The sequence below is a fragment of the Puma concolor genome, chromosome B4 (assembly GCF_028749965.1).
Source record: "Puma concolor isolate L17-30 chromosome B4, mPumCon1.1.hap2, whole genome shotgun sequence".
NCBI lineage: Eukaryota > Metazoa > Chordata > Mammalia > Carnivora > Felidae > Puma > Puma concolor.
In genome coordinates, this window is record NC_141673.1 from 118,405,803 (window position 1) to 118,431,548 (window position 25,746).

Here is a 25,746-nt window from a genome sequence, read left to right on the forward strand (position 1 = left end):
GCATCTAGGTGGCTCAGTCAGTTAAGCATCTGATTTTGGCTTAGGCCACGATCTCGCAGTTCATGAGTTTGAGCCCCACGTTGGGCTCTGTGCTGACAGCTCAGAGGCTGGAGCCTGCTTTGGATGCTGTGTCTCCCTCTCTCTCTGCCCCTCCCTCGCTTGCACTCTGTCTCTCTCTCTCTCAAAAATAAATAAACGTTAAAAAAAAAAAAAAAAAAAACCAAAAAACAAATAACACTGCAATGAATGTCTTTGTATATAAATTCTTGCCCAAATGTCTGCTGATTTCTTTAGAAAAAACAGAATCAAAAAAGGAGAGTTACTGGGTCAAAGGATGACAAGTTAGTAGAAGTTCTTAATGAGTGTTACCAAGGTATTTTTCAGAAAGGCTGCAACAGTTTTATATTGCAGCATATAAAAAGCACTACTGTGCCTAAATGGAGTTTATGAGTTTCTATATGTTTGCTAATACAATAGGTAAGTTTTGTTTATTTTGTTTTAAATAATAAACAGGAAACTGTTTGCCTCATTGCCCTTTGGCATTCTGGAGCCCTACAGCAGCAACTGGATTCCCAAAGCTGCGCTTGCAACAAGCAGTGTTTGTTCTTGCAAAAGAAATGGAATGAGAGCTGTTTGTCAAGTTAAACTTCAAAGAGTACACTGAGGTGTTGTGCCTGATGTTATTTTCTTTGCTTTTTTGAAAACGTTTATTTATTTATTGTGAGAGAGAGAGCATGCGCACAAGAGGGGCAGAGAGAGAACCCCCATGCAGGCTCCACCCTGCCAGTGCAGAGTCCGATGCAAGGGTTTGATCCCATGAACCCCGAGATCATGACCTGAGCTGAAATCAAGAGTCAGATGCTCAACTGACTGAGCCACCCAGGCACCCCTGATGCCATTTTCTAGAAGACCTCTACTCTTGTATTGAAAGGAAGTAAATTTTGAAGTGGTTCTTCAAGAAAAGAACCACTTCAGCTATTGGTATAGAATTTACAAGGGGAAAAAAGGTGGAAAGTCTGGTCTGTGGCTTAGTTTTTTTTCCTTCATCCTTAAGAGATTGAGATATTCAGGAAACAAAAATAATATAAAAACAGGGAGGGGAATGGGGCGCCTGGGTGGCGCAGTCGGTTAAGCGTCCGACTTCAGCCAGGTCACGATCTCGCGGTCCGTGAGTTCGAGCCCCGCGTCGGGCTCTGGGCTGATGGCTCGGAGCCTGGAGCCTGTTTCCGATTCTGTGTCTCCCTCTCTCTCTGCCCCTCCCCTGTTCATGCTCTGTCTCTCTCTGTCCCAAAAAAAAATAAACGTTGAAAAAAAAAAAATTAAAAAAAAAAAAAAAACAGGGGGGGGCGCCTGGGTGGCGCAGTCGGTTAAGCGTCCGACTTCAGCCAGGTCACGATCTCGCGGTCCGTGAGTTCGAGCCCCGCGTCAGGCTCTGGGCTGATGGCTCGGAGCCTGGAGCCTGTTTCCGATTCTGTGTCTCCCTCTCTCTCTGCCCCTCCCCCATTCATGCTCTGTCTCTCTCTGTCCCAAAAATAAATAAAAAACCGTTGAAAAAAAAATTAAAAAAAAAAAAAACAGGGAGGGGGACGAAACAGAAGAGAGTCATAAATATGGAGAACAGACTGAGGGTTACGGGAGGGGTTGTGGGAGGGGGGGATGGGCTAAATGGGTAAGGGGCACTAAGGAATCTATTCCTGAAATCATTGTTGCACTATATGCTAACTAATTTGGATGTAAATTTAAAAAAATAAATAAAAAATAAAAATTGTTTCTCCAAAAAAAAAAAAAAAGAGATTCATATATTCTGTGACGGCCTGTCAGTGGGTACTGATGACACTAGAGAATTACTCTCTTCTCTGCTCACTTTACTATATCCTATGTCATAGTCAGCTTTCAAACAAGCCTTCGCAAAGACAGAATTAATCAGACCATTCCCCTGTTATGGTAAATCCCCATCTCCAGTCTTTATCTAATTACTCATTTTTTTTTCTTCAGAGCACTTATCATTCACAAAGGATCTCAATTATTTACTTATTTACTGTCAGCTCCCCTTTACTGGAACATGAGCTCCGCAAAAAGAGGGGCTTTGTCCTGTTCTCTATAGCAGCCCCGGGATCCAGAACAGGGCCTGACAAAGAAAAGCTCAATAAGATTTGTTTAATGCTGAGGCAGATTTACGGTAAGGCTCACGAAGCTTCACTTCAGGGGCTGCCACTTGTATGGACCCCTGTGATTGCTGGGAGTTGTAATGTTTTGTAGGCGGGGTGAAGTCAGGGTTGTCAATAGAAAGCCTTTCATACCTGCAATTTTGGTAAATTGCCTAAAGAAAGGGATCTGAATCCAAGGCTCTAGTAATATGTTGTGATCTTTCTCTTCTTCATTAAATACTCACAATTTGGTATATGTTAAAATGGTAATTTTTAAGAATAATGTTCTTTTTTTTTTTTTTTTTTAATTTTTTTTTCTTTCAACGTTTATTTATTTTTGGGACAGAGAGAGACAGAGCATGAACGGGGGAAGGGCAGAGAGAGAGGGAGTCACAGAATCGGAAACAGGCTCCAGGCTCTGAGCCATCAGCCCAGAGCCCGACGCGGGGCTCGAACTCACGGACCGCGAGATCGTGACCTGGCTGAAGCCGGACGCTTAACCAACTGCGCCACCCAGGCGCCCCAAGAATAATGTTCTTAATACCATTAATCTTCTCTTTTCTTCCCCGTCTTCATTTGTTTTATTTTATGTAGATTTTTTTTCAGTCAGAAATGCAGCTAATCCTTTAACTTTTTATGACCTCATGAAATTATGCAGGGATTTTCCTTTTTTTAAGTGTACAATATAATGATTCAATACTTGTATATATTGTAAAATGATCACTGCAATAAGTTCAGTTAACATCTGTCACCATACAGTTACAGATTTTTTTTCCTTGTGATAATTTCTAAGACTTTTCTATCTTAGCAACTTTCTTTTTTTTATTTTCTTTTTTATTTTCTTTTAGAAAGACAGGTTGCAAGCCAGGGAGGGGGCAGAGGGGAAGAGAGAGAAAGAATCCCAAGCAAGCTCCATGCTCAGCTCTGGAGCCCACCATGGGGTCCGATCCCATGACCCTGGGATCATGACCTAAGCCGAAATCAAGAGTCGGATGTTCAAATAACTGCACCAGCCAGGCGCCCCAATCTTAGCAACTTTCAAATATGCAATACAGGTCTGATTAACTACGGACACCATGCTGTATGTTACATCCCCATGACTTACTTATTTTATAAATGGAAGTTTTTACCTTTTGACCCCGTGACCTGTTTCATATTCCCTTCACACCTGCCTCTGGCAATCATCAATCTATCTATTTCTGTGTCTATAAGCGTGGTCTTTTGTTTTTGTTTTTTTAGATTCTACATATAAGTGAGATCATATGATATTTGTCTTTCCATTAATTATCTTTTCTGACAGTACTCATTCCTAACTATAAACCATCATAAATTAATACACACACACACACACACACACACACACCCTTTGCTTCCCTCCTCAACTCTATTCTGTTACCTGATCACATTATCATTCTTAATGTTTACCTTTTTTTTTTTTTTTTTTCAACGTTTATTTATTTCTTGGGACAGAGAGAGACAGAGCATGAACGGGGGAGGGGCAGAGAGAGAGGGAGACACAGAATGGGAAACAGGCTCCAGGCTCCGAGCCATCAGCCCAGAGCCTGACGCGGGGCTCGAACTCACGGACCAAGAGATCGTGACCTAGCTGAAGTCGGGCGCTCAACCGACTGCGCCACCCAGGCGCCCCTTACCTTTTTTTTTTAACTTTAAAAATATGTTTGTTTGTTTATTTTGAGAGATAGAGTGGGGGAGAGGGGCAGAGAGAGAGAGGGAAAGAGAGAATTCCAAGCAGGCTCTGTACTGTCAGCGCTGAGCCCGATGTGGGTCTCGACCCCTCAAACTGTGAGATCCTGACCTGAGCTGAAATCACACATCAGACCCTTAAGCAACTACGCCACCCAGTCACTCCTTAATGTTTGCCTTTGTATTGTTAAATGTTCTTTTATCTCTATTACTTGATTTGTCAGTTTTAAACAATATCTTTTGACTTAAGTAGGGAAATGTGCAAAAGACACAATTCAAATTTTTACCTACAGTAGGAAACAAAAGCAGAGGGGCATTTGGAGGAACCATTAACTGACTGTTCAAGAAGGACATAAATTTGGCTACTTCAAAAAACTGCATAAAAGATATAGAAATGGAATGTTTTCTCCTATACCTTCAGAGATCACACTACTATGCCTTGGGGGTGGGGGGTAGAGTCTAAGAAGAGAACTAGGTAAATTGAGAGTTCTAATGTCTCTCCTTACCTAAACTTTTCCCTTTTTGCTAATTAGTTTCTGAAGAATAGTCAGTCAGCAAGAACAAAAAAGAATACACACCTCTCCCTCTTCTGACATTAGAGAACTCCTCATTTTCTCCACCCCGTCTCTCACGGTGTGGTGCTCCACTGTTACTTCGGCCATCTTCTCCTCCATGCTTTACTTCACCTTTTCCTTCAACTGCTACCACCTGCATATCCCCAATGTTGCCATTTCCCGGAGATCCTTGAACATCTTCAGGAAAACCAGGACTTTCCAAGGGCTGATTGGGATCACCACTCAAGTAATATCGAAATGGTCTGCCGTTTGACGTAAAGCTGTCTAAAGACTACAAATTTAAAACAACACTTAGTTAAAAGCTATAAACATAAGTTTTTGTGACAACAGAAGAATTACTGTTTTTATAAAACTTTTTTCATGTTATGATAGAAAATATTTTTCTAAAAAATGTATTCACCTTCTGCATCCTATATTTAGAAAAGAAATGGGATAGGAATGATTCATCCATGAATAAAGTATTGAGTAGTTCTGGCAATGAATTGTTCTCATGAGTCAGTCATTCATCCAAGAGACTTATAAAAATGTCTACTACTCTTGTTCTAGTTACTATGCTAAATTCTAAGGATAATATGAAGAAAGAAATAGCTTGGTAAAGGAGAGAAGTAAGATCATTACAGCATAGTTTGATAAGTAGTATGAAAAAGATGGATGAAGGGTGCTTGCTATAGGAACTCACAGGAGGGGTGCCTAACTCATATTGGGGCTCACTGGAGACTTCCTGGAAGAAATGATATGAATTAAAACTTACAGAATGAGTATAAGCCAAGTCAAAGGTGTAGTAGTGATGACAGCCTGTACCAATAAAGTAGTACTGGGACAGAGGCTGCTTTGAGAACTTCTGAGATTAGAGAATCAATAGGAGTTGAAGACTGAACGTGGGAAGTACGAGAAAGGAAAAGACCAGATGGTTTTGTGATACTCACCAAGATAAGAAATACAGAGGACAAAGGGGTCTCAAGGGAACAGAGACAATGGTATAGTTATAGAGAAGTATAAATTGAGGTTCCTAGGCAAGATGTTTAATAGGTCAGTTAGAATTCAGAAGAGAGATATAGGTTGGAGATAAGAAACATCAGTATATGAGTAATGGCTGAAACCAAGGGAGTAGTCATATTCCTGAAGAACACCAAATTAAGGAGTCAAAGAAGAAGAAAAAATTGAAATCAAGTTATTATGCCAAAGGGCATAATATATAAGAATGGTATATGGGGAGCCTAGGTGGCTCAGTCAGTTAAGCGGCCAACTCTTGGTTTCAGCTCAGGTGATGATCTTGCACATTTTGTGAGTTCAAGCCCCCCATTGGGCTCTGCGCTGACAGTGTGGGGCCTGCTTGGGATTCTCTCTCCTTCTCTCTCTCTCTCTCTCTCTGCCCCAACCCCGCCCCGCTCACTCAGTCTCTCTCAAAATGAATAAACTTAAAAAAAAAAAAAAAACAAACAGTATATATGGCAAATATTTCTAAGTTGTACATAGTTCATTGGATATTTAATAAAACATTTGTAATCATTAAAAAAAATCTTAGAAATCTAATCCACCTAGCAAAATTCCAGGTACACTGGTCTGTAATGGTCTACTGGTTGGCAATGATGTTGGAAGAATGTATACATGTATACAGAAAACATATTTCCTATTTCCAAATCTCTTTTCAGTTTCAGAACAGTACCTACAATCCATTATCTATTCCACTAAATGGTTATTCTAGAACCATTTCTATTTTTAGCTTCTACAAAGCAGTAACTGCTAATGATTGAATCTTTCAAAGTTTCAACCTTTTAGAAAGGGATCTATAAGCTACACAATTTATTTAAACTGGACTGAAAACAAAAACTGTAAAATAAAAAAGGTGACTTTCTTTTAAACAATTTGTTAAGTGAGATGAGGCCCTTGAAAGCATGAGGTCTTCTAACATGTTCAAAATTCAGTAAAACCAAAGAGATGCAATGGTTTCACACCATCAACCCTATGGAAAGGACAGAAACCAAGGTAATATAAATACAAGATAAAAACATTACTGTATGCAAAAAGCACCACACCCTTACGCCCGTCAGAAGGGCTAGTATCCAAATGACAAGAAATAACAAGTGCTGGTAAGGATATGAAATGAGAACCCTTGTGTACTGTTGGTAGGAATGTAAATTGATGCAGTCGCTCTGGAAAACAGTATAGAGCTTCTTCACATAATTAAAAATAGAAATACCATACACTCCAGTAATTCCACTATTGGGTACGTACCCAAAGAAAATGAACACACTAATTTGGAAAGATACATGCACGTCTATGTTTACTGCAGCATTATTTACAACAGCTAAGATAACAGAAGCAGCCCAAGGTGTTTATTGATAGATGAATGGAAAAAGAAAATATGGTATACATATACAATGGAACATCAACTCAGCCATGAAAAAGAATGAAATCTGGCCATTCTTGACAACATAAATGGACATAGAGGATATTAGGCTAAGTGAAATAAGTCAGACAGAGAAAGACAAATACCGTATTATTTCACTTACATGTGGAATCTAAAAAACAAACAAACAAAATCTAAACAAACTCTTAAATACAGAAAACAAACCAGTGGCTGCCAAAGCAGACGTGGATGGGGCGGGGTGGGTGGGGAGGATAGGTGAAATAAAGGGGATTAAGAGATACAAACTTCCATTCATAAAATAAGTAAGTGAAAAAGGTGGAAAGCACACAATAAGAAATATAGTCAATAATATTGCAATAGCATTGTATGGTGACTACACTTATCATGATGAGGACTGAGTAATGTACAGAATCACTGAATCAACATGTTGTATGCCTAAAACTAATATAACAGCATATGTCAATTATATTTCAAAACTTAAAAAAGAAGTCAGTGTGTAGAGCAGATTTGAAAATTATTCAATTTTCTTGTATGTCAACGTTTCAAACACAGGGTCTAGCATAAAGTTTACCTTCTGCCTCCCCATCTCACCTCCCTCAGGATATTTACAAATATAAATATAGTAACAAGTTAAAATAGTGAAATATTTTTGAACATTCAGGAATTTTATACATTTTTTAAATTCACAAAAATAATTCTACATACAAATGTTTATATATTTAAAAAAAATTTTAGAGGTATATCTTCAAAGCCATGAACAGTGTACGTACATCTGCTATTAACAGAAGCTATGCACTGTATTCTGACATATCACTTTGAAAATCTGCCAATTAAAAAGTGTCGGGGCACCTGGGTGGCTCAGTCAGTTAAGTGTTTGACTTCGGCTCAGGTCATGATCTCGCAGTTTGTGAGTTCGAGCCGTGTGTCAAGGCTCTGTGCTGACAGCCTGGAGCCTGGAGCCTGCTTCGGATACTGTGTCTCCCTCTCTCTCTGCCCCTCCCCTGCTCACGCTCTGTCTCTCTCTGTCTCTTAATAATAAATAAACGTTAAAAAAAAAATTTTTTTTTTAAAAAGTGTCATTTTGGGGCGCCTGGGTGGCGCAGTTGGTTAAGCGTCCGAATTCAACCAGGTCACGATCTCGCGGTCCGTGAGTTCGAGCCCCACGTCAGGCTCTGGGCTGATGGCTCAGAGCCTGGAGCCTGTTTCCGATTCTGTGTCTCCCTCTCTCTCTGCCCCTCCCCCGTTCATGCTCTGTCTCTCTCTGTCCCAAAAAAAATAAATAAACGTTGAAAAAAATAAATAAATAAAAAGTGTCATTTTTACCTCTTCTTGTCCAAACTGTTCCATGGAATCACAGTAGACCTCACTGTCTGAATCACTTGTCAAATGCTGAATTCCTGAAATATCTTCAACATGATCATCATTTATCTCTGAAAATGAACAAATGTCCAAGTGGGATTATTATTCTCTAACTGAAGAAAAATGCATTTATTCCACTCTCAAAGTTTATCAGCTCTATATTACTTTCACACTGGAGACAAATTTATCAAGCCACACTTTTTTCTTTTAACGTACCAAAACTTCCAACATAGTTGATAATTTTTATTTGACAAGATTGTATTTTATCAAGTAATCATACAAAGACACTGTCCAGATCAAACCTTATAAAACAATCTTGTAAGGGAAAACTGACTACCAACTAGGAGGCCTAAATTGGTATGCAACTATGCAAGTTCAGTTGTTACATTAAGTAATTATATTTCTTGTTTTCTTTATGTTTTTATTATTTATTTTTTGAGAGAGTGAGAGAGAGCAAGCTGGGAGGATATGGGGGGGGAGAGAGAGAGAGAGAGAGAGAGAGAGAGAGAGAGGATCCCAAGCAGGCTCCACGCTATCCATACAGAGCTCAACGTGGGGCTCACACTTACAAACTGTTAAGATCATGACCTGAGCTGAAACCAAGAGTCAGATGTTTAACCGACTGAGCTGCCCAGGTGCCCCTCAAAATTTTATTTTAAAAAAACCATACAAAAACACAATTAAAAATGTCTCAATAAAAATATAAAAGCCCTGCCTCTAATTCACTATCTTTCAAAGCTATACACCCTTATAATATTAATAAACCCTAAGATATTATTGAATAAGAAGTTTTTAAATTCTAAATTGCTCCTAAATATCCTAAAACAATGAAAAGAACACTGCATTCATAGGAAAGAGGCTAGACAGATAATTATCCTGGGACAATACCTTGGTGAATGCAGACAGCAGTTTTTCCAGTTTGCTCCAAATTTTCATCTACAGCCTTTATTTCTTCAGCATTTTTCCCACTCAAGGAAGCACTGGCATGAATGTCATTCTGTATATCTTGAGTGGAGGTGTCTTTATCATAGCCATTAGTAACAATGATTTCCAAATTCTTATGATCTGCAGATTTCTTCATCATTTTCTTATCTTTTAAAAGAAAGTAGGGAGATTCGTAAAAGTTCACAGTAGGTCAAATTCTGTATATATATTCTAATATCAGTAATCATTTCCCCAACCTACCATAATCCCTTTGAATGGTTTCCTACTTGGATCAGAGAGATGGGATACTCCTTGAAAAGGGATTTATTATATGCTGAAAGCTCATTCAAAACTACTTCAATTCCCTGTGAATCTTCTAGAACCTATCTTATTTTATTTTTAAGTAGGCTCCACATCCAATGTAAGGCTCAAATTCATGACCCCAAGGTCAAAAGTCACATGCTCTACTGACTGAGCCAGCCAGGCATCCCTAGAATCGCCTTTAAAGATAACCTCTCAAGGTCTTTACACTCTCTCAAGCATAGGCAAATTGCCCTATGAGACCCAGAAGTACAAATGGGTCCACATAGTCAATGAAAAGATCCTTTGAAGAAGGTATTATCTGTCATACCCTATTGGAAAGTAAAGGCAAAAGTAAGCCATACGGTTTGTTTTAGTGTCTGTCTGCCTCCCCTTTCTAAACCAATCTTCCCAGGAATCACTGGTACTCTTACTACCAGTGGGGCCCCCCACCCACAATGCAGTAGCCTATTACTCCAATGTTCTCTCTCCATCAAAACTTCCTATATCCAATTCTCCATTCTATTCTTGACAAGGTATTGAGAGTTTAAACATTTCTCCTCTTCTTGGTAAGCCACATATGCATATTTATATTGGCAACAATACCTAAAATGAATACATTTCTTCTTTTTGTTTCTTTAAGTAAACTATGCCAAACATGGGGCTCCAACTCACAACCCCAAGATCAACAGCTGCATGATATACTGACTAAGCCAGCCCGGCACCCTATAAAATGAATACATTTCTAATGCAGCATTTCAGGCATTACATTTAGAGGAGTGGTCCATTCTTGTTAGTGTTCAATTCTATATATGCACTTTTGGTCCACAGAAATATGGTGATAAGGTCAACAGCCCACATCCCACCATACACACTATTCTCATACAACACCAAATCAGTCCCAACTTCTCCATATTCTTTCATCTATTTTTTAAAGATTTTATTCTTAAGTAATCTTTACATCCAACGTGGGGCTAAAACTCAACCCTGAGATCAAGAGTCATGTGCTCTATTGACTGAGACAGTCAGGCGTCCCTTCTTTTATCTAACTGAATGTAAAATTATTCGTTCGTCATCCAAAGATTACCATTAGCACTTTGTTCCGCTCCTTTCACTTCTTCTTGGGCCTCTTCTTCCTCAGACTCAGCTCCACTATCACTGCTTTCGGCTTTACCATTAACAGTTTTGGCATTTGGAGTAGAAGTCAGAACGTTACCAAGATCTAAAATATGAAATGATCGCTTAATCTCTAGTGCTATAACACACAATCATGCTGTAATTTACAAATAATACTGCCCTTTATAATAACTAATAAAATAATTTTGAAGTAAAAGTTAGAATTTTGACATATATCTGCAAGTATTCTTTTCCTTGATTATACATACATTACATAAAGAAACTCCTTCAGTTTACAACAAAAGTGATAAAGCTATCTTAAAACCTTCCTAAACAAGGCAGAGGGTGAGTTATTTTTAAGTTAATATCAATCAAAATAGAAAAGTTAGAGATGAAGGATCCTCTTTACACACAGTAAATAAAGAGACAGTTGCTATATCCTAGCATACTGAAAACATAAACACAACAATATCATCAATATCATCAACAGAACTACATTTAAAAATTTTTTATCCTTTTCTTACCTTTAAGGCTTTAGGTACACTACCTATATTATTATGTCTTTATATTTATTTTTATTTTAAAGCATCCATTAATGTGATCAATCATTTAAAAAGGCACATTGGGGGCGCCTGGGTGGCGCAGTCGGTTAGGCGTCCGACTTCAGCCAGGTCACGATCTCGCGGTCCGTGAGTTCGAGCCCCGCGTCGGGCTCTGGGCTGATGGCTCAGAGCCTGGAGCCTGTTTCTGATTCTGTGTCTCCCTCAATCTCTGCCCCTCCCCCGTTCATGCTCTGTCTCTCTCTGTCCCAAAAAAATGAATAAACGTTAAAAAAAAAAAAAAAATTTAAAAAGGCACATTGTCCTACTGGCCAGTCATATCTTGAGAGGAAATTCATCAGAATTTTTCAAATGTTAATATGCATAGGAATCACCTTAGATCTAGTTAAAATGCAGATTCTGAATCAGCAAGTCTGGGGTGGCCTAAGATTCTGCATTACCATAAGGCTCCCACATGATGCCAATGCCTTTGGTTACTGTACTTCATTTTGAGAGGGAGGGAATTACATTTCCATCACCCTATAAGATAATAAAGGCCTCCTACGTGGCTACTGGTCAAAAACAGTGGTCTCTCTCCATAAATTTTTGTGCTTCATTTTCACTTACACAAATGCATTTTGTTTTGTTTTTTTAATTTTTTTTTTAACGTTTTTATTTATTTTTGAGACAGGGAGAGACAGAGCATGAACAGGGGAGAGTCAGAGAGAGGGAGACACACAGAATCTGAAACAGGCTCCAGGCTCTGAGCTGTCAGCACAGAGCCCGACGGGGGGGCTTGAACCCATGGACCGCGAGATCCTGACCTGAGCCAAAGCCGGATGCCTAACCGACTGAGCCACCCAGGCGCCCCCACAAATGCATTTTGAATGCTTCTCTGCATCTCAAACAACATATTAAATGTCAAAATCTCCATACATTTTAAACAGGTACAGAAGAGTAAAAACTCAACTCTATCATTGCCATTATGTTCTACTCTCTCTTAGAGAACCATGGCAGCATCACAGTTTATAAATCTTGCTCTCTCCCTGACAACCAAGAAAAAGAATAACAACAACAAAAAACAAGAAACAAAAACACCCACCACTCATGGACATCTTCAACAAAACTAAGCAACAGGAAATCTCCCAAACCCCCATTAAATGGCATTTCTGTGATGAGAGGTGTAGAAAGCACAGAGAATTACTCACTAGCCCTACTCAACATCCAAAATTCAGTTCATGACAATAGTCACATGATTATCACAATAGATGCTGACAAAGCATTTGACATGACAATAATGTTGACAAGATTAAAAATGTAAGAGAATTTCCTCAATCTGATAAAGGGTATCTACAAAAATGTACAACTAAAATAACAATTAATGTTAAACGATTGAATGTTTTTTGCTCCTAAAATAAGGAACAAGAAAGAATGAAGAAAAAAATAAAAAAATAAAAAATAAAATAAGGAACAAGACAAGGATGTCTGCTTTTGCCATCTCTGTTTAATATCGTACTAGAAGTTCTTGCCATGGCAATTAGGCAAGAAACACAAATAAAATGCATCCAAATTGAAAAGGAAGAAGTAAGCACATGACATGCTCTGTATACATGAAATCCTAAGGAATCCACCCAAAAACTATTAGAACTAACAAATGGTTTGGCGAGATTGCAGGATATAAGATCAATAAACAAAATCAAGGGAGTTTCTACAAGCTAACAATGAACAATCCAAAAATGAAATTAGAAAATAATCTATAATAGGGGCGCCTGGGTGGCGCAGTCGGTTAAGCGTCCGACTTCAGCCAGGTCACGATCTCGCGGTCCGTGAGTTCGAGCCCCGCGTCGGGCTCTGGGCTGATGGCTCAGAGCCTGGAGCCTGTTTCCGATTCTGTGCCTCCCTCTCTCTGTGCCCCTCCCCCGTTCATGCTCTGTGTTTCTCTGTCCCAAAAATAAATAAACGTTGAAAAAAAAAAAATTAAAAAAAAAAAAAGAAAATAATCTATAATAGCAGCAAAAAGAATAAAATGCTTCGCAGTACACAAAAGAAAGTCAAAGAATTGTATACTGCAAATGACAAAACACTGTTGAAAGAAATTAAAGAAATAAATGGATTCGAAGACAATATTGCTGAGATGACAAAACTCCTCTAAATGATCTATAATTCATTGCAATTCCTTTAAGAATCTTAGATGGTCCTTTTTGCAAAAATTGACAAGCTGATTCTAAAATTCATATGGAAATGCCAAGGATCCATAATGGTTAAAACAATCTTGAAAAAGAACAAAGTCGGACAGTTCATATTTCCTGATTTCAAAACTATGTATGTATATTATGAAAAAGCCCAAGCAAAACAGATACATCTGTTCTACTGGGCTTAAGTGGCTACTTTTAATATGATTCTTTAAAAAAAATTTTGTTTTCAAGATTGCAAACTATGAAACACCCATATACTTTGATCTCTGCAGTTAGACTTCTAATATTGTATCTGTAAGAAATAATTTCTTACAGATATACTTACACATATATTTAATGACATTTATACAGGGTTACTTTCAGCAGCATTTTTGAAGATCAGAAGAGGAAACTAATAAGTATAATGCAATAAAAATAAAAAACAACATAAAAAAAGGAACCATCTAAATGTCCATTAGAATGGTACAGGTTAAATAAATTATGGTATGGGCCCACATCCCTTACAACTCTTAGGTCCAGATATGATTTAAAATCCAGTTTTCTAATTTTGCAAAGGTCATACACTGTATGTACTATATATTATGTAACACCTTCAACAGAATTTTAAGGCAGCTCCCACTAAAAAAATAATAATAAAGTTTTTACAACAAAACACATGAATAGTCACACTAAATAAAATAAAGACTTAAAACAGCCCCTTGTCATTTCAGAGGTCTGTTCCTCAATTAGTTCATGTCAGGACAGTCTTTCCTCTCAAAGGAATTACAAAAGAATGTTTGGTTTATTAAGTTTTTTGAATTTTTAAATTACAGCCTAGGGATTATGGATCTGAGCCTTTATTATCATTATTCATTCTACCTTGTCTTTATAATTAGTTGTTCAAACATTTGCCTCTAGCCTCATACTACTAAAACAGGTCCAGATTTACTCTCCTCTGAATCCTAACAACATGCTTCACACAGAGAAAATATTTAGTATTTTTTCTGTACTAAATAGTACAAATTATAAGGAAGATTATTTGTTAAAATTTGACTCCTTTAGGTAAATCAGATATAGAGGATGTGGTTATATGAGCGTTATGCTCAGCAAGCAGTCTATCAATTACAATTGCAGATACAAACTGCAGGTCTTATGACAGACAGGAAGATAACTGTTCTGAAATACCTAATTTCCATCAATTAGTGAAAGGTATCTTGTAAATAGGGATGTCAGGAAAATAAAACACAGGTAATTTTCATTTGAAATAATTCTTACAGGCTCATTTCAGTCTGCTTTCTAAAAAAAAAAATTAAAGATCAAATGTTTATAGTTAATAACAGCAAATTTACCTATTATTCAACTCTTCTTACTATGTAAAAGATAAGCGTTTCAATTCTTTCCTGAGAACATGAAATTAGAATTCTCAAAAAAAAAAAAAAAAAAAAAAAAAAAAAAGACCTAGCTAAGTGAATTCACTGACATCTTGTGTCAGGTTGCTATACTGTAATAAACCATACTATAAACATAGCCACGTTAAAATTAGCTAGAAAATAATTTCAGCCATTGTCACTGTTAATGTAACTCAAAAACCAAATCAGAAAGTATGATCTATCAAAATACAACCATGAATTCTGCTACAATTTTGTATACACTTAGTGAATCATTTGTCATGTTTTAATAACTGCAGGGTTGAAACTTAAGCATTTATAATATTTTTGAACTTTATGCAATATATTTGCTTGGAACGAAAACTTGCGTGACAAGCTTGTAAGTTTTATAAATATGTGCAGAATTCTTTAGGGTGTAAATTTCAAACAAAATTTTTACGTGGATTTCATTATTCCTACCTTCTAAGTATTTAGAGATTTTCTCCAGTCGGACTAGCATGTGAAAGTAAAACAAAAATTAGACATATAAATATTAATGCATGCATAATGTGTCACCTGCTGAACTAAAAACAAGGTAAAACAGTCCAACCTGAGGTTAAGTCAGAACTTTTGCTACTCTTTTTGTCTTCTACAATTTCATAAAATGGGCCTATGACATGTAGCAACTCTTCAACTTTCTCAGTCATCGGCATAGTTTCAAGAATCTGTAATCAAAAGAAACACATGTTGTGAAATCACAATCTATTAGTCTGACCTACTACCAAATAACATAATACTTACAATTTATTTAGTGATAATTTTGTGATTCAGAGTTCATGTATAGATTCCCCAAAGTACCTGTATTAACTACATACTTAATGTGCACATTCTCCTAGAAAAGGTTCAAGAAATCAAAGAATTAAGTATCTTCATTTTTGGGAATGCAAGCTGGTGCAGCCACTCTGGAAAACAGTATGGAAGTTCCTCAAAAAACTAAAAATAGAGCTACCCTACAACCAAGCAATTGCACTACTAGGCATTTATCCAAGGGATACAGGTGTGCTGTTTCGAAGGGGCACACACACCTCAACAGCAGGATCAACAATAGCCAAAGTATGGAAAGAGCCCAAATGTCCACCGAGGGATGAATGGATAAAGAAGACATGGTATATATATGCAATGGAGTATTACTCGGCAATCAAAAAGAATGAAATCTTGCCATTTGCAACTACGTGGATGGAACTGGAGGGTATTATGCTAAGTGAAATTAGTCAGAGAAAGACAAAAATCATATGACTTCACTCATATGAGGACTTTAAGAGACAAAACAGATGAACATAAGGGAAGGGAAACAAAAATAATATAAAAACAGGGAGGGGGACAAAACAGAAGAGAGTCATAAATATGGAGAAGAGACTGAGGGTTACAGGAGGGGTTGTGGGAGGGGGGATGGGCTAAATGGGTAAGGGGCACTAAGGAATCTACTCCTGAAATCATTGTTGCACTATATGCTAACTAATTTGGATGTAAATTTAAAAAAATAAAAAATAAAACAAGTTAAAAAAAAAGTCTCTTCATTTTGAAGACTATTTTACATAAGCTTCTTTTAAAATTTTACACAATGATCTATAAATTGTGCATTAAACTAAGGGCACTTAGAAAACTGTAGGGTTAAATTTAAATTATTGTATCTGTTCTTTAACACTAGTGTTTTTTTATTCTATTTTTATTTAAAAAAATTTTTTTAAGCTTATTTTTGAGATAGACAGTATGAGTGTGGGAAGGGCAGAGAGAGGGAGACACAAAATCCCAGGCAGGCTCTGCACCACCAGCAGAAAGCCTGATGTGGGGCTCGAACACACGAAACGGTGAGATCATGACTGGAGCCGAAACCAGGAGTCTGATGCCTAACTGACTGAGTCACCCAGGTGCCCCTCTTTTTTTTATTTTTTGAGAGAAAGAGCGTGCACCAGCCTGCACACACAAGCAGGGTAGGGGCAGGGCAAGAGTGAGAGTGAGAATCTTAAGCATGTTCCATGCTCAGCATGGAGCCCAATACGGTGCTCAAACTCCCAAGCTTAATGAACTAAGCCACCCTGGTACCCTTCACTAAGGTAGTGTCTCTGAAAGAGGAGAAATGTAGAGTAGGAACTAGTAATCACTTTGATACCTTCATACCTACAGGCCAATTTAGAATCATCAGATTTGAAGAACAAGGTAAATTAACTGAAAAGGCATTCAAATAAATAGCCACCAACTGGTAATTGATAAAAGAAAATATTTCCATATATGAAATGTTGGCAGATACTTAAAAAGAATAAGGTTAGCTTTGTGTGTACTGATTGGGAAAAACATCTGAATTTTTTTATAGGCCAAAAGGTAGTTGGTGAACAGTATATTTAATATGATGCCATGATTGTTTTTTTTTTCTTTTTAAACAATAGGATACATATACATATAACACAGACATATCTGTATATACATATATGTGTTTTCTGAATTCTACAAAATAGAATTAAAAGTAATTACCCCTTAAAGAGTTAAAATGGAGGGAATGGGAAAGATTCACTTCATTTCATACTTCTTTGATGTTTCGATTTTTTTTCCTTTACACATAATACTTTTATTGTTTTTTCTTCTATTACTTTTATTATTAAGGTTAACAAATTTATTAAGCAACCAAAATCTTGTGTCATTTTTGCATACTTTTCAGCTTATGTACAGTTTTAAAGTCGCCACTTGATCTTTGAAACCAATAACCACCTCAGACTTGTCAGTCCCTCTCCCTGCTTTATTGTTTGTTTATCATGTATCTTTCACAACACAATGTAAGCTCAATGAAAAAGGGCCTTTATTTGTTTTTGGTCACTCCTGTATTTCCAGTGTCTAGCACAGACAAGGAATTTAATAAACAAGGTTGGGGTGTGTTGGGAGATTATACAGAATGAACTATGCTTAGTGATTATAATGTAATTTTAGCGCTCATAGTAAATTATCTAATTGCTGTTCCTTTCGATGGATAAGAGTGAAAAAACTGGCTTTAACCATAATTTTTTTTTTTTTTTGTAAAAGGAAATGCTTGTTACTGTAAGGCTGGGGTCATTCGGGAGGGCATTTTTATAGCTTATTATAGATAAATGATCTATAATATGTATGCATTATAACAATAATCATGAGAATTAGATTCAACCCAGAAGTTGAAACCACCAGGTAATGTTTACTTTTTTTGGTAATGTTTACTTTGACATGACCAAAGTCACAGAAAGTAAATGGTAGAGATAAAATTTTAACACAAGTCAGTACCCTTTACACGACTCTATACTGGAACAGTGTATGTATGTAGAGTCAACAGAATCTGGTAAGCCAACCAGATATTCCATCTTGACCTCCCCCCACATAATACCTCCTCTGATATTCTTTCAAACAAGATCTTTTTTAGTTATCTCCTGATTTAAGATTACTTTAAAAAGTCTTTTTCTCAGGGGTCTCTGGGCGGCTCAGTTGGTTAAACTTCTGACTTGATTTCAGCTCAGGTCATGATCCCAGAGTCATGAAATCGAGCCCTGTGTCAGGCTCCGTGCTAACACACGGGAGCCTGCTTGAGATTTTCTCTCTTCCTCTCTCTCTGTTCCTCCCCACTTGTGCTCTCTCTCTCACAAGAAAATAAAATAAAGTTAAAAAAAAAAAAAGTCTCTTTCTCAAATTTGTCCTTAAGTAGGGCTACTCAAATCTGTGTTTTGGTTTCTCATACTCTATAGGTAACAGAGTGAATTAAGGACTTCAAATGTCAGAACTAAATAAATGCAGAATGTGCCAGTGCTAAGCAAACATAAGCAGAGTGATTTTTCTTTCAATTAGCTAGCATTTTAGTAGTAAATACAGTTAGGACACAAGTGGCCATAGCAACATACACCCAGAATTTAAGAGGTTACTCTCTGAAGAAGAAACTTTAAAAATACAAAACTCAAGAAGAATGATCTTAGTCATCTGCAAAATTCTCTCCCTCATCCCAGTGCTGGAATTAAAGAAATGGCTCAGACATACAAATAAACGCATGAGATCCTGGCAGAGACAGAGACACAGAAAGACAAGCAGACACAGGCAAATCTCAGTCTAAGTAACTACTCCTTAAACTCAGAGAAGATTTTATTTACAGTGTAAGTGAATTAAGTTCAGTTGGATTGTAATCTATCCGAATGAAGAATATTTGGTGAGCTGGATGGACTGCAGACAAGCAGCATCCAGCTCTGAATCCTCTGCCACCCCCCCTCTCTGCCCCTACCCCACTTACGCACACATGCACGTAGCGCGCTCTCTCTCAAATAAATGTTAAAAAAAAAGAAAGAAAGAAAAGCAACATCTAAATACAATAATTTTTCTAGGTTTCTCTAGCACTTTCCTTGGTAAGAAACATTATTTCTTTCTTTTTTTTTTTTGAGGGGTGGGGAGGGCCAGAGAGGGAAAGATACAGAATATCAAGCAGGCTCCATGCTGAGGCTCCAACTTGTGGCTCAAACCCACAGCCCTGGAATCATGACCTGAGCCAAAATCAAGAGTCAGACCAACTGACTGAGCCAACCAGATGCCCCAGAAACACCATTTCTATATGATGAAAATATTCTGTTAAGGTACAGATACTGTATTGTAAAGCAAAGATTAAATTCCTCATTTTTTTTTTTTTTTTTTTTGGTCAGATGAACATATCTTTTAAAGCCATCCAAATCTCAGTGTTCTACTCTCCGTTCAATAATCTTAGTAATCACTAATCCAATTTCCTAAGTGCCTCTGCAATTTTGAGGAGTGTCTTATATCTCAATCCTGAGTATGCTGAGCACTAGAAGAGTGTATCACCCATTCTAAGTAAAGAAATTAGCATCCAGAAAGAAAGAAAGAAAGAAAGAAAGAAAGAAAGAAAGAAAGAAGAAAGAAAGAAAGAAAGAAAGAGAGAGAGAAAGAGATTAGCATTCTGGAAGGAAGAAGGAAGAAAAGAAAAGAAAGAAAGAAAAAAGAAAGAAAAAAATTAGCATTCTAGAAGTAAGGAAAGAAGAAGGAAAGAAAGAGAGAAAGAAAGAAATTAGCATTCTGGAAGGAAGGAAGGAAAAGAAAGGAAAGAAAGAAAGAAAGAAAGAAAGAAAGAAAGAAAGAAAGAAAGAAATTAGCATTATAGAAGGAGAAAGAAAGAAAGAAAGAAAGAAAGAAAGAAAGAAAGAAAGAAAAAGAAAAAAAGAAAGAAATTAGCATTCTAGTTTTTCTCTAAATCTCCAAAAGATGGTTATTGTCAGTCAAGCCTTGAAAAGAATAAGCCAATATTTTGGACTTATAGACCTATGGACCAGACCCTCACCATGGTAACTTTCAGGTTCCATCCTTTATGAGACTATGTTATAATAATCCTCCCTCTAGTACAGCGATTATCGCATCCTCTTAGAAATCCTAAAATAATTAGTCTGGGGTTATACTGGGGAATATATATATATATTTTTTAAACAAGATTCCCCAGTGACTCCAACATGCAGCCAGTGTTGAGTACACTGATCTCTCCTTAAGTCCAACAGACATAATGCATATTATTCAAGTTCTGGCTGAATTCTCCAGTAATCCTCATAAGATAGCCTGCAAAATTTGGGAGTTGCTGGCTGGCTCAGTAGGTAGAGCATGTGACTCTTGATTTGGGGGTTGTAAGTTCAAGCCCTATGTTGGATGTAGAGATTACTTAAAAATATAATCTCAAAAGCAAAAACAAAAAAACAAAACAAAAAAAAACCCCCCAAAAAAAAAAAAAAACTGTAAAATTTGTACAGAAAACAGAATTTTATATTTCCTTTTGATTACGAATCAAAAGAACTTTCTTTAAAGAAATATGGGTTATTTCCCACAAACCACTTTAGTTATTCCTTTCTCTCAAAGCTAAAATTCTATTACATCATTTTATTAATTAAAAAAAAAATTTTTTTTAAGAGAGAGAGAACACAAGCGGGGGGGGGGGGGGGCAGTGAGAGAGGGAAAGAGAGATTCTTAAGCAGGCTCCAGGCTCAGCACAGAGCTCAACACAGGGCTCTATCTCAAGATTCTGAGATCATGACCTGAGCCAAAATCAAGAGTAGGATGCTTAACTGACTGAATTACCCAGGGATCCCTCTGTTAAATAATTTTAAAAGAATTTTTTATTCCAGGGGCACCCCAGCTCACGCTCTCTCTCAAAAATAAACGAACATTAAAAAAAAAAAAAAAAGAAAAAAGGGGCACCTGGATGGCTCAGTTGGTTAAGCATCGTACTTCAGTTCAGGTCGTGATCTCACAGTTCGTGAGTTTGAGACCAAGGTCGGGCTCTGCACTGACAGCTCAGAGCCTGGAGCCTGCTTTGGATTCTGTCTCTCTCTCTCTCTCTGCCCCTACCTTGCTCATGCTCTGTCTCTCCCTCTCTCAAAAATAAATGAACATTTACACAATTAAGAAAAAAAAAGAATTTTTGATTCCAGCAACTTTTTCAATGATATTTCACTGGCCAGTTTATAAATTACAAAAATTTTCCATAAAATATTATCTATTATAAGATATAAATTAAATTAATGAGGTTCATTAACATTTGAATGCAAAGGCATGGAATGAGATTTATACTAAAAGAATAATTCTAGGGGTGCCTGTGTGGCCTGATAGGTTAAGTGTCTGACTCCTGATTTGGCTCAGATTACGATCCCAGCGTTGTGGGATCAAGCCCCATGTCGGGCTCCACACTGAGCGTAGAGCCTGCTTAAGATTCATTCTCTCTTGGGGTGCCTGGTGGCTCAGTCGGTTGAGCGTCGGACTTTGGCTCAAGTTACGATCTCATGGTTCGCAGGTTTGAGCCCTGCCTCAGGCTCTGTGCTGACAGCTCAGTACAGGAGAATAGCTCTGAAGAGCAATAATACAGTGAACTGTATTTATAAATACAATCTAACAACTGCTTCAGTTAGAAAACTATTGCAATTAAAAAAAGTGCCAAATTCAGTAATCAAATTTTTGGGATAATGTACTATCCCACACCATTATTATATTTTAAGTCATCTCTATACCCAACATGAAGATAGAACTCACAACCTTCAGATCAAGAGTTGGATGCTCTACTGACTGCACCAGCCAGGCACCCGCCTTCCCACATCATTATTTAGAAGATGCAATTTTATCTAATGATGTCCACAAAGCAAAACTCTGGAAATACTTTAAAAGACTAATCGAATTTTCAACCAATGGGTATCCTAACATTTTCAGATTTACCTCTAAAGGTTTACTATAAACTTTATTATATTCACAGTATGAAAAATGAAATTTTAAAAGTCTGAAAGGAAATAGCTGGTATATTATTTTAATTAGAGAAGTAGTCACAGAAATCTACAGGCACAGTGGAAGTATCTTAAGACAGTTAAAAGGCAGCAGTATAGTTTAAATCCATCTCCCTCCCACTTTAAACTGTGGCTACATCATTAATTAATCAAACTGGACAGGAAAAATGGGTAAATTTTACCTAATGTGTCAATTCAACTTTACATTATAGAAGTGTGTCCTTAAAATTGTAATATTTAAAATAAAGAAAAGGAATGGTTACCAAACCAAAAAGGCTTTAGATTTTCTTTGTCTTTCTGCTTTTGAAAGGCTTCGTTGTTGTATTACTGATAAGGTTAACAGCCAAAAGGACTAAACTCTGCCTTCTGTTATAGATAAACCAAGTCCACTGAATAAAAATTATGAAAATGTAACAAAGTGCACAGCTTTGAGTAGTATGAAAGAGATTAAAACAAAATAAAACAAATGAGTCTGAATTGACCAAACAGGAACTAACACTGTTGAATCATCTGGCAAAAGAACTATTCCTTTTTAAATATTTTCTTTATGTTTACAGACAATTTATTTAAAATTATCAAACAGGGGCGCCTGGGTGGCTCACTCGGTTAAGCGTCCGAGTTCGGCTCAGGTCATGATCTCACGGTCCATGAGTTCGAGCCCCGCGTCGGGCTCTGTGCTGACGGCTCAGAGCTTGGAGCCTGTTTCGGATTCTGTGTCTCCCTCTCTGTGACCCTCCCCCGTTCATGCTCTGTCTCTCTCTGTCTCAAAAATAAATAAACGTTAAAAAAAATAAAAAAATAAAATAAAAAAAAATAAATAAAATTATCAAACAGACCTAAATCTCACAACTTCTGATCCAGTTTCAACATAAAAATGATCCTTTATAAAGACACTACGATTACCTTTAAAATCCATGATTTCCTCATAAATTTACTTCTCAAAACAATCCCTTGAAACAGACTTTAAAGTTAGCAAGGGATGCCCTCCTTACTAATTACCAGAAAAATTAAAAGCATCCTTATCTTATTCTGGTTCTGAAGGACCTCTGCATTCACAGAAAAAATGCTTGCTACTAAGAAGTCCAGGGTTGGGAATATCTCAATTTGTGAGTCAAAACTTGATGAGAACACTGATGGGCAGGGCTGTTAACTATTTCTTCTAAATAAAAAGTTCCAAAGCAGAAATGCTTTCAAGACAGCCCAGGTACTTCCCACATTCTTTTTTTTTTTTTTAATTTTTTTTTTTCAACGTTTATTTATTTTTGGGACAGAGAGAGACAGAGCATGAACGGGGGAGGGGCAGAGAGAGAGGGAGACACAGAATCGGAAACAGGCTCCAGGCTCTGAGCCATCAGCCCAGAGCCTGACGCGGGGCTCGAACTCACGGACCGCGAGATCGTGACCTGGCTGAAGTCGGACGCTTAACCGACTGCGCCACCCAGGCGCCCCGGTACTTCCCACATTCTTAAGGAAGGGACTTCAGTATTTTAAAAGACTCCTATTTCTATACTTTCTGAAGAAGCTGACTATGGAGAAAGGCAGGGAAGATGAAAAAAAAAAAAATCACATCACCATGTGATCTTAAGGAAAAAACACTTACCTTAAGATGAACTTTGATGAGGGGAGCCTTGGTGGCTCAGTCAGTTAAGCGTCTGACTTCAGCCCAGATCATGATCTCACTGTCTGTAGGTTTGAGCCCCATGTTGGGCTCTGTGCTGACAGCTCAGAGCCTGGGGCCTGATTCTGTCTCCCTCTCTCTGCCCCTCCCCCACTTGCACTTTGTGTCTTTCTCTCTCAAAAATAAACATTAAAAAAAAAAAAGATGAACTCTGATGAGACAGATAAAACCCTAATAATTCAATAACTTAGGTTTTGTATTCTAACATATTATAATCTCCTTGTTCCTTAAAGCAGCTAATTTGCCTGATAACAAAATTAAATTAGACCTGCTCTGAATATTTTCTACTGGGAATTATTTCCCCTACCTTTTTCATTTCTTCAACATATGCAATCATGGCTTCCTCTTTGGTCATATCACCCAGTGAACTCCAAGCATCCCTAGAAATGGAAATATTCAAATAACAAAAAAATACCTGTTTTCCAATTGCTCAGAATACAATTTGTAGTCAATGCTATATGGTTATTAATTTAAAACAGGCTCTCTACTTAAAGCCTACGCAAAGATAATATGTTTCCAAAGGATCTCTTTAAATGTACCACCTTAAAGAACACTATCAGAGGAAATAAACTGTCAAATTAAATAGTATTTAAAAGTAGTAATAGCCCATCTATAGATTATAAACTATATAAACTATATTATATCACTATGGAGCAGATACTATAGACTATTGATAAATATTTGCTAAGAACTCTTCAAAAGTTTTATATTATAAACAGCAATGACAGAAAGGAACATTTTAGAAGACTATATGAAATGAACTATCACAGCCATGTTTTAAAAGAACAGGAGTTTGAGTTTAAAATTTCCATTACTTTAAATAAGAATCTAATGTATACACTCAAAAAATAGAAATGGTTTCCTACTTCTAAAAAAACAAAAATGTGAAGTACAGGCAATTTTTAAACCCACAGACAATACAGTAAAACTTGGAGTGCGAGTAACTTGCTCATCCGCAAGATGAGCAAACTTTTTTTTTTTTAATGTTTTATTTATTTTTGAGAGAGAGAGGAACAGAGCATGAGGTGGGCAGGGGCAGAAAGAGAGGGAGACAGAATCCACAAAGCACACTCCAGGCTCTGAGCTGTCAGCACAGAGTCCAACGCGGGGCTCAAACCCGTGAACCATGAGGTCATGACCTCAGCTGAAGTCGGACACCCAACCAACTGAGCCACCCAGGTGCCCCGATGAGCAAACATTTCTAATAAATTTTAACTTGATAAACGGGCGATGTCTTGCAATATGAATAGCACGTGATGCCAAAGTCACATGATTGCAACTAAGCCAATGGTTCTTGAAATTTGCTTTGATATACAAATGCTCTGGATTATAAGCATGCTTCTAGGACAAATCATGCTCGCAAACCATGGTTTTACTGTAGACCTTTGAAATTTTTGCCTAAAATGAAAACCTTTCTTTTTATGTATTTTTTCCAGAAGCAGTTGATATCTACCAATGGTCAATTCTGAGGAAAAATTATAAAGTAAATAAATCAATTTTCTTAAAACAGATTAAATACCATATTGCTATTACATTTAACCTATTATCTATGACCATTCATAAAGAACTTAGAGGAAACTATAGTGCTAACAAATCCTCAAAGGAGTTTAAGGACTTTCAATTCAGGGTAAAGAAATTCAGCCATCAAAATGTGTGGCTCTTAAGACATGCTTCACCAATTAGCATACTCTGTTCATAACGTACTTTCTATGTTACAGAGGTAGCTATGGATATAACTTTTTAAAGTATATTAAAAATCAAATTTCAAAAAAAAATCAAATTTCTATTCAAGTACAGTGGGAAGGAGTGACAGCTTAGATAAAAAGTTAGCACAGTAGTACCTGAGTTATGTTCCTAGTTACTTAGGAATCATCTAAAGGTTCAAAGCAAACAGTGTCATTTGACAAGTAAAAGTCATTACTTTTCCCCGCAGGTAAAACAGGCAGGAGAGTTTATTTGTTTGTTTGCTTAACTGAGTTTGGGAGTTGCTCTTGGTATAAGAAAATGAAAAAAATTCCATAAAAGGAAAGACTAACTGAAAATGATTTTTGATGCACCTACCCCTTTGGGTTTTATTGTTTTCCTCTCTTCCCTGAGACTTCTCTATTTGTATGAAATTGTATTAAAAGCACATGGAGGATAAAAATTGGATCCAGTATGTTAGAACACCTTA

The 25,746-nt window shown here is 37.1% G+C and overlaps 1 protein-coding gene across 5 annotated transcripts in view; it reads right to left on the reverse strand.

Moving 5' to 3' along the window:
• The window catches only part of ACBD5 (acyl-CoA binding domain containing 5), a 48,796-nt gene that overhangs the window by 16,685 nt on the left and 6,365 nt on the right, over positions 1 to 25,746 (reverse strand). For 4 of the 5 annotated variants that reach the window (XR_015253971.1, XR_015253969.1, XR_015253972.1 and 1 more), the window contains exons 4-10: positions 23,881 to 23,953; positions 15,187 to 15,301; positions 15,057 to 15,089; positions 10,468 to 10,602; positions 9,045 to 9,248; positions 8,121 to 8,227; positions 4,430 to 4,697 (exon numbers count right to left, since the gene is read on the reverse strand). Coding sequence is in view for 1 of the 5 variants with exons in the window: in XM_025930968.2 (XP_025786753.2) it covers positions 4,430 to 4,697; positions 8,121 to 8,227; positions 9,045 to 9,248; positions 10,468 to 10,602; positions 15,057 to 15,089; positions 15,187 to 15,301; positions 23,881 to 23,953 (935 nt within the window). In the remaining 4 variants the exon portion in view is untranslated. The remainder of the gene's footprint in view (positions 1 to 4,429; positions 4,698 to 8,120; positions 8,228 to 9,044; positions 9,249 to 10,467; positions 10,603 to 15,056; positions 15,090 to 15,186; positions 15,302 to 23,880; positions 23,954 to 25,746) is intronic. The other variant, XR_015253970.1, reaches the window with a different exon arrangement.